At 37.3% G+C, this 18523-nt stretch overlaps 1 protein-coding gene across 2 annotated transcripts in view; it reads left to right on the top strand.

The window, feature by feature from the left end:
* LOC311077544 (uncharacterized protein) overlaps positions 1–18523 on the top strand; it is a 471588-nt gene that overhangs the window by 133351 nt on the left and 319714 nt on the right. The window contains exons 10-13 of one of the 2 annotated variants that reach the window (XM_084106075.1): positions 16427–16516; positions 16601–16754; positions 16901–17017; positions 17095–17297. The exons of the other annotated variant lie outside the window; for it this stretch is intronic. Of the exons in view, the coding sequence (XP_083962201.1) occupies positions 16427–16516; positions 16601–16754; positions 16901–17017; positions 17095–17297 (564 nt within the window). The remainder of the gene's footprint in view (positions 1–16426; positions 16517–16600; positions 16755–16900; positions 17018–17094; positions 17298–18523) is intronic. 2 annotated transcript variants of the gene reach the window in all.

Raw genomic sequence — 18523 nt, 5'->3', positions numbered from 1 at the left:
AAAACTGCACATAACTAATAATCATCGTCTAAATATCGTATTGTATGCATTTTGATTTGATCAGTCGACCAAAACAAATCTGATTATGGGGTAACTATGGGGTAACTGGTTTAAAACATACTTTTCCAATGCTACCTCGCTGTCTGTTAAATTGATATGCGTGAACAGAACTTGTTCAAATCTCTGCAATATTTCAACGGTCAAAATGATACATCTCCCGCCTTAGCGCTGCTCTCAGGGCAGGAGTACTCAATAGATTCAAATCGCTGTTATTTTAATGCATTACGGGCTGCTCTCAGGGCAGGAGTACTCAATAGATTCAAATCGCTGTTATGTTTAGTGTATTACGTGCTGCTCTCAGGGCAGGAGTACTCAATAGATTCAAATTGCTGTTATGTTAAGTGTATTACGCGCTGCTCTCAGAGCAGGAGTACTCAATAGATTCAAATCGCTACTCAAATCACAAAAATGACACAAAAATGTCCAGCTATGGGGGAGCACATCCCCTATACATTTAGCAATAAATGTCCAGCTATGTCCAGCTTTCATCCAACTATGAAAATGTGTCACAAAAATGACACATGTTGTGTAGATTTTAACACATGTAGTGTGTGTGCTCAAGGACAACACATGTTGTGTAGATTTTAACACATGTTGTGTAGATTTTAACACATGTAGTGTGTGTGCTCAGGGACAACACATGTTGTGTAGATTTTAACACATGTAGTGTGTGTGCTCAGGGACAACACATGTTGTGTCAAATTTAACACACAACCTGTGTCGATTCTTGACACATCTCTTTGTTTATAAGGACTACACATTTTGTGTTACCTTTAACACAACTAATGTGTTATTCCTCTTACACAGAAGTGTGTTGAAACCTTTTACACACTAATGTGTTATAGTTACACAACTTGTGTCAGATATGTGTCACATGTGACTGTAGTCGGTGTGTATTTGCCAGAGTTACTTCCTGTGTTTTTACAACTGAGTGTTTGGATGAAAACTGAAACGTATTGTTAACTTGTGTTTATGGAGTCCAGTGACGTTTAATAAAGAGTTTGTTTGAACATTTTATTAGCTGGATGTTTCAGACATCATGAATCTACATAGACAAGCTCTTATTGAGAATTAACAGAGGTTTAGATGTTGATGTTTCATTGAATGTGTTATCTGAAGTCACCAGAATCGTGATTAATGGCTCCTTTATTTGAGCTCTTGACCCTTTACTCTTCTTTTAGTTTTTCTCTTGCTGCTTTAACTGTATTTTAATAAAATACATTTGTTATGGTGAGTGAAAAGATGATCAGATGTTTCTTGATGATGTTGTAATCAGCAAGTGCTGATCTGATCAAGTTTATGAGTAAATGGATGGTGCACATTTAATTTATATATGTGCTGTTAGTTATAATGATCTTGTGACACTACATCATGCTGTCCAGCAGAGCAGAATAATAAAATAAATGTTTTCTGAAAATTTTAATCTGCAGCAGAAATTAGTCAAACACAGACATCAAGAATCAGCGCATGAATCTCAACAATGGTGACAAACAAAAAGCTTCATGCCGCAATGCATGCTGGGAGTCATGGATGAGATTTGCACTATGGTGGCACCCAGCATGCATTGCGGCATGAAGCATTTCGTTTGTCACCACTGTTGAGATTCATACGCTGATTCTTGAGGTCTGTTTGATACCTTAGAATGTAAGATTCTGTACGAACTGTGTATTTAAAAATGAATTTTAAGCTAATTGCATTATGCTAATCTTTTATGTATTACACTCATTTTTCAAATATTAAACTTTTTCTGAGCTCCTGCTGAACAATCTTACATGTTCATGATGATAATATTATCATCTGAGCATATTTTTCTCATGATTTTTTCTGCTGTTTCAAATGCACAGATTAAATACACATTTACAGCAATCAGAGAAAATTAATGTTCAAGAGTCAAGAGCTCAAATAAAGCTGACACTAATCATGATTCTGGTGACTTTAAAGGGTTAGTTCACCCAAAAATGAAAATTCTGTCAGTAATTACTCACCCTCATGTTGTTCCAACCGCGTAAGACCTTCGTTCATCTTCGGAACACAAATTAAGATATTTTTGATGAACTCTGAGTGCTAGATCACTCCTCCATAGGCTGCTAGGTGACCGAAACTTGCTGGCCCAGAAAAGTTATTAAAGAGATCGTTAATATAGTCCAAGTGACTACAGTGGCTCAATCTTAAGTATATCAAGCGACGAGAATACTTTTTGTGCGCACAAACAAACAAAAATAACGACTTTATTCCACTATTCATTTCCTTCTCTCTGGGCCTCGTAGTGTTTTTGCGCAGCGCGTCTGTGTTACACGTCATCACGCATCACACACATGACCAGCGTCGGCCAATAGCGAGCCTACGTGGTGACGTGTAACACAGTCACGCTGCGCAAAAACATTACGTGAACCAACTAGAGGCCCAGAGAGATGAACGAAGGTCTTACGCGGTTGGAACAACATGAGGGTGAGTAATTACTGACAGAATTTTCATTTTTGGGTGAACTAACCCTTTAAATGAAACATTCAATGAATCGTCAACACCAAAACCTGTTAATTCTCAATAAGAGCTTCTGTAGAGTCTGACAGAAATAAAGTTAATCTGGTTATTAATAACAAGTGAAAGCAGCTTTTGAAAAAGACATTGAAAAAGAGCCATGATGTGATTGGCTGAAAAAAAAACACCCGTTAAGTTTTCATGAATTAAGATTTAATTTATTTATTTGAATATATTGCTTTATTTATTTTAGAGCATTTTATGGGATACCATATAAAATATACCTATAATTTTTTTTCATAAAAACAAACTCTCCTCCACCCAGTGCTATTCTATCCAGAGTTACATTTTAACACACATTGTGTGTTAAAAATATACACAACATGTGTCAAAATGCCATCAAAACATCTTGTGTGTTGTTTTTTAACACATCTCTTTTTAGAGTGTAAGGGTGGTTCACATGTTGGCCAGCCCCGAGCAGGGTCAGTTCTTGGAACAGGAAGTCTAGTCCCTCTTAACACAGGAAAGCATCAGGAAGATGTGCAGTGTTGGCTCCTTTTATTCATCCAGTTTCTGCCAGCTCATTCAGGTAACTGAAGAATGAGATAAAAGAACAAGTTAATAATAGACCGAAAATAAATGGTCTACTTATGTAACAACGAAACGATTAAAAATAATCAAATATACCCTTAAAAATGTGTATGTGTAGTAACACAGGGTTTGTGATGTGAATATATTAGTGGAACAACATAATTGTTAGATTATAAAAAACCGTAGTGAATCAGTCTGTTTCATGATGATTATAAAACCATCAACAGGTAACCATCATCACCTGATCTCATTTCACTTTAGCGTTCTTTGCTGCTGCAAATGTGTTTGACACACACACTGTCACAGCAGCCAAAAAGGACAAAAGATAAAATAAGATTTCAGAGCCCAACTAATGGAAACACTTATCACTGTTATGGTGACTTCAAATGAAATACATTAGAGTTAAACCTCTGTTAATTCTCAATAAAGCTTTTGTAGACGTCTGACAGAAATAAAGTCAGTCTGGTTAGTAATAAGTGAAGCTGGTAATGCTGTTTGTGGAGTTGTTTAATCCTCCTCTGCTGAGATCTTCACAGATTTAATGTCTTCTTTTCTCTTCAGCTGATTTCATCTGAGGCTGTGGCTGAAATTACTATTTTTTTGGCTTCGATAAGGTCCAGTTCTGGTTTATTTCTTTGCTCTTGGCTGACATGTGGCATTGCTATGCAGAGGTGTAAAGTCCAGGTTCAGAAAGTAAAAGTCCTCCTCAGTGTTTTGTTCCAATCACCTGGATTTGCTATTTCAGCAGGAGAGAGAACTAATTAGTGAAATCAGCTGCTGAGTTCATGGGTGGAATAAACATATGGCAGGACTTTTACTCTTTGGCCCCTGGATTTCCCACCTCTGAGCGTCGGTATATTATCCATGGCAGTGGCATTATCGTTTTTTTTTTTGTTTTGTTTTTTTAAACAGCGCAATGGTGTGTAGTGTAATACACGGCTGTTCTAACAACAGCAATAAGGAGTTCGTTTTTATGATATACCGACTGTCAGAAAATGTGAAGGGAAGGAGACAGGAGTTGAGCCAGCGCAGGAGAGACTTTCCCCACAGCAAAGTCTGTTCCCATCATTTGGATAAATATTAGGTAGGCTACACAAGATAGCCATTAATTTTTCTCAAGAAAAAAACAACTCCCTGTAAACATAGAGATATAATGTGTTTTTTTTATTATAATACATACTTTATTTAATGATATAAGTAAAAATATAATAAATATGTAATATAGTACACATATTTAGGAAGATACTCTCTACCTCTTTTTTTCTAGCCAACTAACGTGCTATAGCCTATATATTATGTTCATTAAATGGCTTTCCTGAGGTAAATGTTATGTGACATAATTGTTCTCAAGCTTTTTTATTGACCCCTTTGTTTGATCGATATTATGTATATGAGGAATATACATTTCGGTAAGTTGTACTGTATCTTTCAACATTGTTCATTCGTGTTTATTTACTAGCTAGCTGCTAGAAATGATTGGTTCACGTGTCGCTAGGAATCTGTCGCGTCACATTTACAAACGCCAAAACGGTATTTATTGTTTGAATTTCGTAATAAAAGTGGCAGAATCTGAGAGCTGAGATTTTTTTTTATATGCTCTGTCTAGTCTGTCGGTTTCAGTGTCCTCTTTGCTTCGCGATTTTTCTGTGGATGTGTGCACTCTCAGAAAATAAAGTACATAATTGTACCTTTAGGGGTACAATGGCTTGTCACTGGGGCTGTACCCTCAAGGGTACAATATTGTACCCTTGGCATAGGGTACATATTTGTACCCTTGTGATTTGTACCTTAAGAGACCAATCTTGTACCTGTGGTGACAATTTTGTACCTTTATTTAACAATACAAAAATGGACCCTTCAAAAATGGTACAAAATTGGCTTTGACAGGATACAATCGTTGACAACAATGATATATACATACATATATATATATATATATATATATATATATATATATATATATATATATATATTACACACACGCTGAATTAAAATCAGAATTTATTAAATCCTTTTCATTTTCACATTTTCCAACATTTCATTTTAAACTCAATGTCTAACTGTGACATATAAATTATCATCATCTGAGTAAGTGTCATTTGCCTGAAAGTCCATTTCATCTCCTTTCATCTCGACGTCGGTTACTTCTATGCCTGCTTCTGATATTTTCTGAAGGACCTCCTCGGTTGAAAGCCCTGTAAGAACCATGAGTAACCGTGCTATGACTTCTTCTCCACCGATGGCCAAAAGAAAGAAAGACCCGGAACTGGACATTCTTTTAAATTGAGATTCAAGCAGCCAATCAGGGCTGGCTCTACATACACTCTCAGAAAATAAAGTACATAATTGTACCTTTAGGGGTACAATGGCTTGTCACTGGGGCTGTACCCTCAAGGGTACAATATTGTACCTTAACCTTTAAAAGAAACGGTACATATATGTAACTTTTAATGCTTTTTGATCCTCAAAAAGTTACATATATGTACCTTGAGGTCGAACAGCAAAAACTCCAGTGTTAATTGAACTCTCCTGGGAGTTTATATGACTACAGACTCAAGAGTGTTGAAGTTAATGATCTAATTAAGTGATTCATTGAGTGATGATTGACCATTATTGAAGACACCTGATGTTAACAAGCAGAATCACTGAAGGAGAAAATTGATTTTTTAAGACACCGTTATGGAGATCAGTGTTTGCTTTAGTTGGGCTCTTGACCCTTAAATCATTAACTTTAGAATTTGATTGGCTGTTGTATCTGAGTTATAACTGCCAGATGAACAAAGAGAAAAGTTGATCAGGTGGTGTTGGTTATGTTTTGACATAATCATAATTTAACCTGAATCACTGAACTCATTTAGACTCTAATTTCAGGCTTAAATGTATATTGTTGATTACAGCATCACTGTGATTCTACAGCAAAAGATTTTCAGCATTTTCAACATAATCCAAAAATTCTTAAAAGTTGTTCTGAACAAAAGACATTGAAAATTACTTTATGAAGAAACACTGACATCAATAATCAGCCTGTGAATCTCAACAATGGTGACAATAATTAAGCATGTTGCAGTGCATTCTGGGTGCCACCATTCAAAACTCATTCATGGCTCCCATCATGCATTGCGGTATGAATAAATTATGATCTGAATTGTCTTACTAATTTCCTTTCCCTAATTGAATATTCTGTTTGTCACCATTGTTGAGATTCATACACTGATTCTTGATGTCTGTGTGTGCCTAAAAGAAATATTTGTTTTATCAGAACAACTTTTAAGAAATCCTTTAGATTATTTCAAAAATTTGGATCTTATGCTGTGGAATCACAGTGATGCTGTAATCAACAATATACATTTAAGTCAGAGATCAGACTTTAAATGAGTTCAGTGATTCAGGTCAAATTATGATTAAGTCAAAACATAACCAACACCACCTGATCAACTTATCTCTTTGTTCATCTAGCCATTATAACTCAGATACAACAGCCAAACAAAACCTAATGTTAACAGTTTAAGGGTCAAAAGACCCAACTAAAGCAAACACTGATCACCATAACGGTGTCTTAAAAATATATATTTTCTCCTTCAGTGATTCTGCTTGTTAACATCAGGTGTCTTCAATAATGCTCAATCATCACTCAATGAATCACTTAATTAGCTCATTAACTTTAGCACTCTTGATTGTTAATTTAACACTCATATTTTAACACTTTAACACTCTTGAGTCTGGAGCCAAATAAACTCCCAGGAAAGTTCATTTAACACTGGAGTTTTTGCTGTGTTATAATGATTTAATATCAGTAAATTGACTTACAAAACTTTTATTTCCTTTATTTCAAGGCTACTCAAATATAGTGATAAGTTCAAATCTACCTTAAATGATTAAGGTATCATTAAAACCTTTAAAAAAAAACCTTTTTTTTTTTTACAAAAAATAAAATAAAATTACTTAGCAGAGGCTGTCTTTTGATATTGTACCTTAACCTTTAAAAGAAACGGTATATATTTGTACCTTTTAATGCTTGGGGACATATATGTACCTTGGGGGACAGAAATGGACTCCTGCTGTACCCCTATTTCTGAGAGTGTGGCGTGAGAGCGTGGGAAAAGTGTCAATTGCGTGTGTCTCACGGTGAATGCCTGAGAGTTGGCAGCTCTGATAAATATCCGGATAAGTTACGACTGGCAATAAGGACGGATCTTTACTTAAGGCTGTTGGGTCTATTTGATATGGGTCCACACCAATCAAGCTTATCTTCTCTCGATACCGATGAGATAAAGCCATTAGGCTACTGCTCCCCTCAACTCAAATCTGCGGGCGGCTAGGGGGGCAGGACAGATGTTATGTCAACAATATGGCCGCGGTTAGCTACTTCCGGTGTTTGCGAATAAGGCCTATTGCGAATAAGGCCTACTCCTGCCCCGACAGCAGCGTGAAATACACTAAACATAACAGCGATTTGAATCTATTGAGTACTCCTGCCCTAAGAGCAGCGTGTAGTAGGCTACACTAACCCTCTGAGGTCGGCAATCACGCCGGCGTGATCTGCTCGCTTTTTTCCTTATCAGTTGAATTGAGACCCAAAATACTCTTTTGACTTTGATTTTACAAACAAGTTTCATACATCAATCGATTCTGTTAAATGTGTATTATTTTTGTGTATACTCACAATAAAAACAAAGTCTTGTGCCTTTTGCCAAATAAAGAAAAATAAACACGAAGCGAGTTCTGCCTTCTCTCTGCCAGTGTAGTCCATTCTGAAACACGTCCGAAAATGAACAATAACTCAGCGAATACTCAGTCAGTCAGGCATACAGACACACAGGCATGAAGCTTGAATTCTCTTCTTTTAAATGAAGTAATTTATATAAAAAACAAATATTCTCATCTTGTGGAATCTGTATTAAAAGAGAGCGATTCCAGTCGAGCTCATTAGAGCTCATTCAAATGTAATGTGACCACGCCCCGGAGAGCGCGCGCTATTCAAACGCAAATGAATGAGGCAATCCACGCAAACCTGTGAACGCAAATTCTGAGAACCATTTCAGTCCTGTGAAACGCCCACATCAGCTGTAAACACAGCACGCCGCGAGTGAGGCATATAGCCTACCTAATAATCCTGGAGAAAAGTTTCCTCAGAACAGTGCTGATATGAGGAACAATAGATCCCGCTGAGGAGTGAGGTAGGCTAAGTTATCTTTTCTCAAATGTTAATGTGGAATAACGTTATGGAATAACGTTAGTGTAGGCCTATGTAAACCGCAAAAAGATGAATCGCGTTTCTATAATATGAATCGTGTTTCTGTTAGATGAATGGAGGGTACATTTGTAAAGACTGCAGTGGTGGAAAGTAACTAATTACAAATACTTTCGTTACAGTACTTGAGTAGATTTTTCGATTTTTTCTACTTTCTTGAGTATAATTAAATTGTGGTACTTTTACTTTTACTTGAGTAGAATAAAAATAAAGTATTCAACTTCGCTACATTTATTTTTCACCAAAAGTACAGAGTACTTTGATGCCGACGGAGCAACAGAGCGAGCTAACATTTCACAAACACTTTTCAAACTACTGCGTGCGGTGCCGGTGGAGGCTGAGCCCTGAGCCCTGCGCTTCAGCCAATAACAGACAGTTCTGAAAGCGCTTCAGCCAATAACAGACAGTTCTGAAGCGCTTCAGCCAATAACAGACAGGTCTGACTCGGGTGCAAAACCAATCAAAACTTCCAGTTCAGCTGGGGGGCGGGGCGTTCAAACCGCGCTTTGACATTCAATCACTGGCGCTCGTGTTTAGAATCTGTATCGCTAACGTTTCCATATTTTAGTGAATGTAAGTGTGAGCTATGCTCATATTCTGATTTTAAAATGTAATTATGGCAAATCCTGAAATGGGTCATCCCATTGATATTACCAGAGCACTGAGCATTTGAAGTAAATAAAAAACTCGGCTCATAACATGGACACCGTTATTGCATGGACGGAGCAAGAACAATGTAAGTGTCTTGAAAACATTAACACAGTTCAATTGAAAGTTAAAGCTCGCCCTCTTAAACAATACAATTAAACTAAATGTACGAAACAAACTTTGTACAAAGCTGAAAAACCCTCAACAACAGTGAAATGAGATTGCATGATTTATCTGTCAATCAGATGCATGTAAAAGTGTAGTTCGTTACTATAGCAATAGTTGGCTCCCAGCACATTTTCGGTAGAACGGGAAAAAAAAGAGCATTCAATTTTACATGTTATACCCCACTTATTTTTTATTTTATTTTTTACTGGCACTTTTTTATTCATAGCCTACTACACCTCTCTCTTTTTTATCAGACCTTTCACTTAAAGGCAGGATAGGTAGGAATTGTATAAAAAACTTTTTTCAAAATTTGTTTAAACTTTCTTTATATATCAATACATAATTAAAATGTAAGTACTCTGAAAAAGAGAGTATACAAATCGAGTGACTCTAGACCTTTTAATCTGCAATAAACACAGCTACTTATTTCTATTCGGGACGAATGAAATGATTGGCTGGGTCAACTGTCACTCTCCCTCGCTACCATGGCAACCACCCCTGCATGCGCGCGCACCCGTTTGACTTGAAGAGGGGAAGAGGCACGGATTGCAAGGAAGAATCACAATAATGGCATAGAAAGAGCAGTCACAATTCCCAGTACCTGCATAAAAAGTCAGCCAAGTCAAACAAGGCAAAAAAAAGGAACTAGTAAGGTAGAAAGGTAGGCTACTTGTCACCGGAGCGTAACGTTTGTCCTCTTCAGAGCCAACAGTGCTTTCATAGTGGAAGCGCTTACATGCAAAACACCGTATATGTTATGAATCTTACACGAAATTCACCTTCATCACAGTGTAACTGATGGTAATGGTAAAACGTGTATCAATGCAACCTGTTTTTAGCTTTGCCTTATGTTACTAGCTCGTTACCGAATCAAACTCAATATATTTTAAACTTTACCCGTATCGATATGCTAACTTGATAGTGAGTACTAACAGCCATGTTAGTTGTTTATATTCATAATGATAAAGATTTCATTACATGTGATTCTGACATGATGTCACTACATGCGCTGCGCTCCTCTCCTCCGCTTGACACTGGCAAACGCGTCCTCCAGCTGCAGACGTCGGCGTCGTGCGTTCATGTGTTTTGGGGGCGTGGCTTTGGAAGGAGACCAGAAGGCAGGGGGTGGGAGCGAATGGAATAAGTACCTGTGTTTATTGAAGTCCTGAGAGGACTACAGACACTCGATTTTTATACTCTATTTTTCAGAGTACTTACATTTTAATTATGTATTGATATATAAAGAAAGTTTAAACAAATTTGGATTTTTTTTTATTTTAGGAAATTCCTGCCTACCCTACCTTTAACCTTCTTTGCTTTCAATTATGAAATGATTCAAATGATCTTACCTGGGCTTACTTTTAAAGATTAGTAATAAAACATTTGCTCTTGACAACAGGGAAAGCTAGTATGTTTGCTTAACATTCCGTCAAAAACTACAATTTATGAGTTTAATATCATGTTTTGCTCCGAAATCAAAATTACTTGAAATCACTTATGTGGTTTCATGTAGGAAGAATATATTATTTTATTAAATTCTGTAATACAGGCTATGTTGATTAGCATTGCATTAATGGGTTAGTTCACCCAAAAATAAAAATTAGCCCATGATTTACTCTCAAGTCATGGTGTATATGACATTCTTCTTTCAGACGAATAGTTATATTAATTAATATAAATGTCCTGGCTCCTCTAAGCTTTATAATGGGAGTGAATGGCTGGAAAAAATGTAAAACCCCAAAAAGTGCATCCATTCATGATAAAAAAAATACTCCACACAGCTCCCGTGGGTTAATAAAGGCCTTCGGAAGTGAAGCCATGGGTTTTTGAAAAATACCCATATTTATAACTTTATAATCTAAAATAACTAGCTTCCGCCAGGGGCATCCTACTCAAATTGACTTGCGCCACAAGAGTAACCTGTGACACATGTATGACGTAGGATGTACTGTACACTCTCAGAAATAGGGGTACAGCAGGAGTCCATTTCTGTCCCCCAAGGTACATATATGTACCTTTTTGAGGGTCAAAAAGGTACATATATGTTCCCAAGCATTAAAAGGTACAAATATATACCGTTTCTTTTAAAGGTTAAGGTACAATATCAAAAGACAGCCTCTGCTAAGTTATTTTATTTTATTTTTTGTAAAAAAAAAAAAAAGGTTTTTTTTTAAAAGGTTTTAATGATACCTTAATCATTTAAGGTAGATTTTAACTTATCACTATATTTGAGTAGCCTTGAAATAAAGGAAATAAAAGTTTTGTAAGTCAATTTACTGATATTAAATCATTATAAAATCATTATAAATTATAATCATTATAAAACTCCAGTGTTAAATGAACTTTCCTGGGAGTTTATTTGGCTCCAGACTCAAGAGTGTTAAAGTGTTAAAATATGAGTGTTAAATTAACAATCAAGAGTGCTAAAGTTAATGAGCTAATTAAGTGATTCATTGAGTGATGATTGAGCATTATTGAAGACACCTGATGTTAACAAGCAGAATCACTGAAGGAGAAAATATATATTTTTAAGACACCGTTATGGTGATCAGTGTTTGCTTTAGTTGGGTCTTTTGACCCTTAAACTGTTAACATTAGGTTTTGTTTGGCTGTTGTATCTGAGTTATAATGGCTAGATGAACAAAGAGATAAGTTGATCAGGTGGTGTTGGTTATGTTTTGACTTAATCATAATTTGACCTGAATCAATGAACTCATTTAAAGTCTAATCTCTGACTTAAATGTATATTGTTGATTACAACATCACTGTGATTCCACAGCATAAGATCCAAATTTTTGAAATAATCTAAAGGATTTCTTAAAAGTTGTTCTGATAAAACAAATATTTCTTTTAGGCACACACAGACATCAAGAATCAGCGTATGAATCTCAACAATGGTGACAAACAGAATATTCAGTTAGGGAAAGGAAATTAGTAAGACAATTCAGATCATAATTTATTCATACCGCAATGCATGATGGGAGCCATGAATGAGTTTTGATTGGTGGCACCCAGAATGCACTGCAACATGCTTTATTATTGTCACCATTGTTGAGATTCACAGGCTGATTCTTGATGTCAGTGTTTCTTCATAAAGTAATTTTCAATGTCTTTTGTTCAGAACAACTTTTAAGAATTTTTGGATTATATTGAAAATGCTGAAAATCTTCTGCTGTAGAATCACAGTGATGCTGTAATCAACAATATACATTTAAGCCTGAGATTAGAGTCTAAATGAGTTCAGTGATTCAGGTTAAATTATGATTATGTCAAAACATAACCAACACCACCTGATCAACTTTTCTCTTTGTTCATCTGGCTGTTATAACTCAGATACAACAGCCACACAAATTCTAAAGTTAATGATGTAAGGGTCAAGAGCCCAACTAAAGCAAACACTGATCTCCATAACGGTGTCTTAAAAAATTCAATTTTCTCCTTCCGTGATTCTGCTTGTTAACATCAGGTGTCTTCAATAATGCTCAATCATCACTCAATGAATCACTTAATTAGATCATTAACTTCAACACTCTTGAGTCTGTAGTCATATAAACTCCCAGGAGAGTTCAATTAACACTGGAGTTTTTGCTGTTGGACCTCAAGGTACATATATGTAACTTTTTGAGGATCAAAAAGCATTAAAAGTTACATATATGTACCGTTTCTTTTAAAGGTTAAGGTACAAAATTGTACCCTTGAGGGTACAGCCCCAGTGACAAGCCATTGTACCCCTAAAGGTACAATTATGTACTTTATTTTCTGAGAGTGTATGTAGAGCCAGCCCTGATTGGCTGCTTGAATCTCAATTTAAAAGAATGTCCAGTTCCGGGTCTTTCTTTCTTTTGGCCATCGGTGGAGAAGAAGTCATAGCACGGTTACTCATGGTTCTTACAGGGCTTTCAACCGAGGAGGTCCTTCAGAAAATATCAGAAGCAGGCATAGAAGTAACCGACGTCGAGATGAAAGGAGATGAAATGGACTTTCAGGCAAATGACACTTACTCAGATGATGATAATTTATATGTCACAGTTAGACATTGAGTTTATAACAGCGATTTGAATCTATTGAGTACTTCTGCCCCGACAGCAGCGTGTAATACACTAAACATAACAGCAATTTGAATCTATTGAGTACTCCTGCCCTAAGAGCAGCGTGTAGTAGGCTACACTAAAATAACAGCGATTTGAATCTAGTACTCCTGCCCTGAGAGCAGTGCGTAATACACTAAAATAACAGCGATTTGAATCTATTGAGTACCCCTGCCCTGAGAGCAGCGTGTAATACACTAAAATAACAGCGATTTGAATCTATTGAGTACTCCTGCCCTGAGAGCAGCGCGTAATACACTAAACATAACAGCGATTTGAATCTATTGAGTACTCCTGCCCTGAGAGCAGCACGTAATACACTAAACATAACAGCGATTTGAATCTATTGAGTACTCCTGCCCTGAGAGCAGCGCGTAATACACTAAAATAACAGCGATTTGAATCTATTGAGTACTCCTGCCCTGAGAGCAGTGTGTAATACACTAAAAATATAAGTGATTTGAATCTATCGAGTAGGGCTGGGCGATATATCGCACGATATTGTTATGCGCATCTCATCAGTAAAGCCGGTTCCTTGATTAGTAGTAAATCGCCATCACCTGCTTTCAGATGGAGCGGCATTTACTACACAGCAAAAACTCCAGTGTTAAATTAACACTCAAGAGTGTTAAAGTTAATGAGATAATTAAGTGTCGTGAATTAGCTTTAGCTAAAAACACTATGATACATACATCGGATGACTGTTAAGTTTATCTATGTTATTTGTATCTGTCCCTACCAAATAAACTTGAATAATAAGTGATTAATTTAGTGATGCTTGAGCATTATTGAAGACACCTGATGTTAACGAGCAGAATCACTGAAGGAGAAAATCACAAATTGTAAGCCACCGTTTTGGCGATCAGTGTTTGCTTTAGTTGGGCTCTTGACCCTTATACATTCACTTTAAATTTTGTTTGTCTGCTGTTATTGATTTATAACAGTCAAATGGACAAAGAAAAGTGTTATCTGATAGTGTTGGTTATGTTTTGACATAATCATGCTGTGATCTGAAAAATGAAATTTATTGAGATAGTTTGGTTTACCTTGTTAGCAGCAGCTTTGTGATTCTACCGCATATGATTATCAGTATTTTTCTTTTAACCCATACTATTTAATAAACATTGTTCTGATCAAAATACTTTCAATTTTTTTTTTTTTAGAAACACAGACATCAATAATCAGTCTGTGAATCTCAACAATGGTGACAATAATAAAGCATGTTGCAGTGGCTGCCACCAATCACAACTCATTAATGGCTCCCATCATGCATTGCGGTATGAATAAATTATGATCTGAATTGCCTATGTAATTTACTTTTCGTAATTGAATATTCTGCTCGTCACCATTGTTGAGATGCATATACTGAATTTTGACGTCTGTGTTTGCCTAAAAGAAAGATTTTTTATTTTTTTTAAACAACTTTTAAGAAATCCTTTATATTACATCTAAAATTCTGTATATTTATGCAGAATCACAGTTATTCTGTGGTCAACAACATAAATTTAAGTCAGAAATAAACAAATAAGGAGTTCAGTGATCAAGCTCAAATGATGATTGTCATAATATAATCAACACCATCAGATCACTTTATTCTTTGTTCATCTGGCAGTTATAACTCAGATACAACAGCCAAACAAAATCTAAAGTACACATAAAAGGGTCAAGAGCCCAACTAAAGCAAATACCCATCACAATAATGGTAACTTACAATTTGTGATTTTCTCCTTCAGTGATTCTGCTTGTTAACATCAGGTGTCTTCAATAATGTTCAATCATAACTAAATTAATCACTTAATTATCTCATTAACTTCAACACTCTTGAGTGTGGACTCATACACTCCCAGGAGTGTTAATTTAACACTGGAGTTTTTGCTGTGTACAAAGAGCCGTAGTTAACTGACAAGCTGAGCCATATCGCATTAATTATGGCTGGCGATACGTCTGCGATATTAATGCTATATGGCTCAGCTTGTCAGTTAACTATGGCTCTTTGTAGTAAATGCCGCTCCATCTGAAAGCAGGTGAAGGTGATTTACTACTAATCAAGGAACCGGCTTTACTGATGAGATGCGCATAACAATATCGTGCAATATATCGCCCAGCCCTACTATCGAGTACTCCTGCCCTGAGAGCAGCGCTAAGGCGGGAGATGTATCATTTTGACCATTGAAATATTGCGGAGATTTACAGCGAGGTAGCATTGGAAAAGTATGTTTTACACCAGTTACCCCATAATCAGATTTGTTGTGGTCGACTGATGAAACAGTCGAATCAAAATGCGTATAATACAATATTTAGACGATGATTTTTAGTTCTGTGCATTTTAATGTTCGCTAATTATCTCAGTAAACGTTAGAGGATGTTGAATTTTAACAAAATATAATAGTAAATTCACTTACCTTGCAATAAATGCGTTCTCCCCTATTTTGGTCTATGGTTCTCCCACGAACAGCTGTCTTTTTTTCCCGATTATTCCTCAATCCCTCCGCACCTCAAGTTCAAACATCTTAACCCCGCCCTTGCTTCAGTTTCATTGGTTGAAGCTGTAAACCAATCATTTTCCTTTCTGCCCTCAAAACATGTTTGAGTAAGTAAAACTCCCATCTGCTCACATTCGTGAGGTTTTATAGCCTGGACCTGGTTGCTGCCCCAAGTTCTCAGGTGCTTAATGCTTAGTTTGCCGACAGTTTTACTACAGGCAATTGTAAGTCTGGCGTGTTGGGTATTCTCGTTCCCAGAGCGTCGTTGACGCATCGCGAGTTCCCTCGAAAGGGAACGTCTCAGGTTACGACTGTAACTCTAGTTCCCTGAGAAGGGAACGAGACGATGCGTCACCCTGCCATACTTCCTGCATCCCTGTGATCGACTTTGCTTCGGCTCTAGAAGCTGTCTAAAACCGGATGTGCTTTTATCCTTTCCTGGTCATGACGTAACCCGCCCTTGATGCTCATTCTTCCTATTGGACTAGTTGACATACGTACTTATGACGTAATCACGCGGAGACGTATTTGATATTTGCCGAAAGTTAAGGTCTTGGAATATTACAAGTAAACTTTCAACGAATGTACATTGTGAGTAAATATAAGATTACAACTAACATTAAAAATACCCATAGAATTTGATTTCTGTCTTCTTTCAGTTGAAGCATTTGATGTCACTGATGAAGAACAGCTGTGAGTCTCTAAATAACACACAGGGAGAACATTTCACCGGGGAGAAGTTACTGGAGGTTAAAAACACACTGCATGATATATTCTCATAGTAGTTTGTGGACATGCACTTGCACAGTGGCTGAATGAAATTAATTTCACAGAACTTTTGCAATTCCACCAATGATCTGCTGTCGGATGGGAACATCGCTGACGGCGAGACGTTGAGTCAGTTTCTGTTCACGGTGGAGAACAGCATGCATCTGATCGGACCTCAGCTTAAAGAGCCTGTGACCAGGACGGAGACGCACAACACCTGTGAGACGCAAATATTTACAGTTTACACATTTTCTCATTGTGTTGATGAATGGAAATACTGTGTTTCAAATGTGCATAAAATGAAACCGATATTGAGTACTGGAAGTACTGAAAGCAGTTGTTCTGTATGATCATGTGAATCACAGTCGCTGAGGTTGCAGTCACACGGAATCAGACTCCACCCAGTGGGCGTGTCACTCTGAGCACAGACTCCGCCTTCTTCAACACCAGCTGGGAAACAGTTATAGGGAAATCATATTCTGGTACAAATACACATATGCATGTACTTATGAAAGCATCAGTGCATTCAAGACCCGATGTAAATGTTGTTGTCTTTTAGGTTTTGCATTTGTGGCGCTGGTCAGTTGTAAAGATATGAACTCATCCAGCGATCAGTTTCACACGATGAGCAGAGAGAGATCAGACGATAGAGAGAGAAACATCACTTATCAGCTCAACTCGAAGGTGGTGACGGTCGTCGTCAGTAATCCAGAAACCAAACAGCTGTCTGAGCCGGTGACGATCATCTTTACACACGAGCAGGTGAAGAAGTTAAACAGTTTAATAGATACAGATGAAAAACCAAATAAATGTGCATTCCCTGTTTGAAAATCCGGTTGAAGCTGGATTCTAGCTGGTTCACCATATTATGTTCCAAAAACCAGCATGACCACATTAAGCTGGTATGACCAGCAAGTAGCTGGTTTGTTTAAGGCCCAAGATGCTTCACCAATCTTATTTTAGTATCAATGATTTATAATTAGTAGGGTTGTGACGAAACACTTAGCTTGAGGATACACAATATTGGGTTCACGATAAAAAGACAAGATGATATTTTAACTTAACTTTATAATTATTTTTATGAAATCTTCAATGATGAAATATATGACTGAAAAAATAGTATTTTATTCGCCTGAAAGACACAAAATATGAAATAATGCAGTAGCATTTTGAAACTTATCTAAGGATGTTTACATTTTTTTTGGTAATCGAGTTATTTTGACGAATAATCGAGTAATCTGATGTGTTATGTGTGTAATAAAACTAGACCTATGTGAACAATCTGTTCATTGACTACGAGAAATAATTTGACAGTGTGGACAGGCAGACACTCTGGAAGCTTCTACGACATTATGGAGTACCCATAAAGATCACCGATATCATCCGGAACTCATACGAAGGACTGTCCTGCAGAGTGATCCACGGCACACAAGCCACGGACAACTTCCGAGTGCGGACTGGCGTAAGACAGAGGTGCCTGCTTTCTCCTTTCCTGTTTCTGCTTACCATAGACTGGGTCATGAGGACATCAACAGCACGGAGAAGGCACGGTATTCAGTGGACCCTATGGAAACAGCTGGACGACCTCTACTTTGCCTGATGACCTGGCACTTCTCTCGCACACCCAGCAACAGATGCAGGAGAAGACCAACACTGTGACAGAGAACTCCTTAGGCATTGGGCTGAACATCCACAAAGGGAAGACCAAGGTCCTCAAGGTCAACGCAGCCGACACAGCACCCATCAAGCTGGAAGATGAAGCGCTGGAGGAGGTGGAGAGTTTCACCTACCTTGGCAGCATCTTTGACAAGCAGGAGGGTACCGATGCAGATGTATGAGTGCGTATCGGCAAGGCAAGAACAGCTTTCCAGCAGCCGAAGAAGGGATGGAACTCCAGTGCCCTGACCATCCACACCAAGATCAGACTCTTCAATATCATTGTGAAGCCAATACTCCTATATTGAGCAGAAACATGGGAAACAACAGCC

Source organism: Abramis brama, assembly GCF_963993115.1.
Source record: "Abramis brama genome assembly, chromosome: 2".
Lineage (NCBI taxonomy): Eukaryota > Metazoa > Chordata > Actinopteri > Cypriniformes > Leuciscidae > Abramis > Abramis brama.
This window is presented reverse-complemented; position numbering and strand designations above follow the sequence as displayed.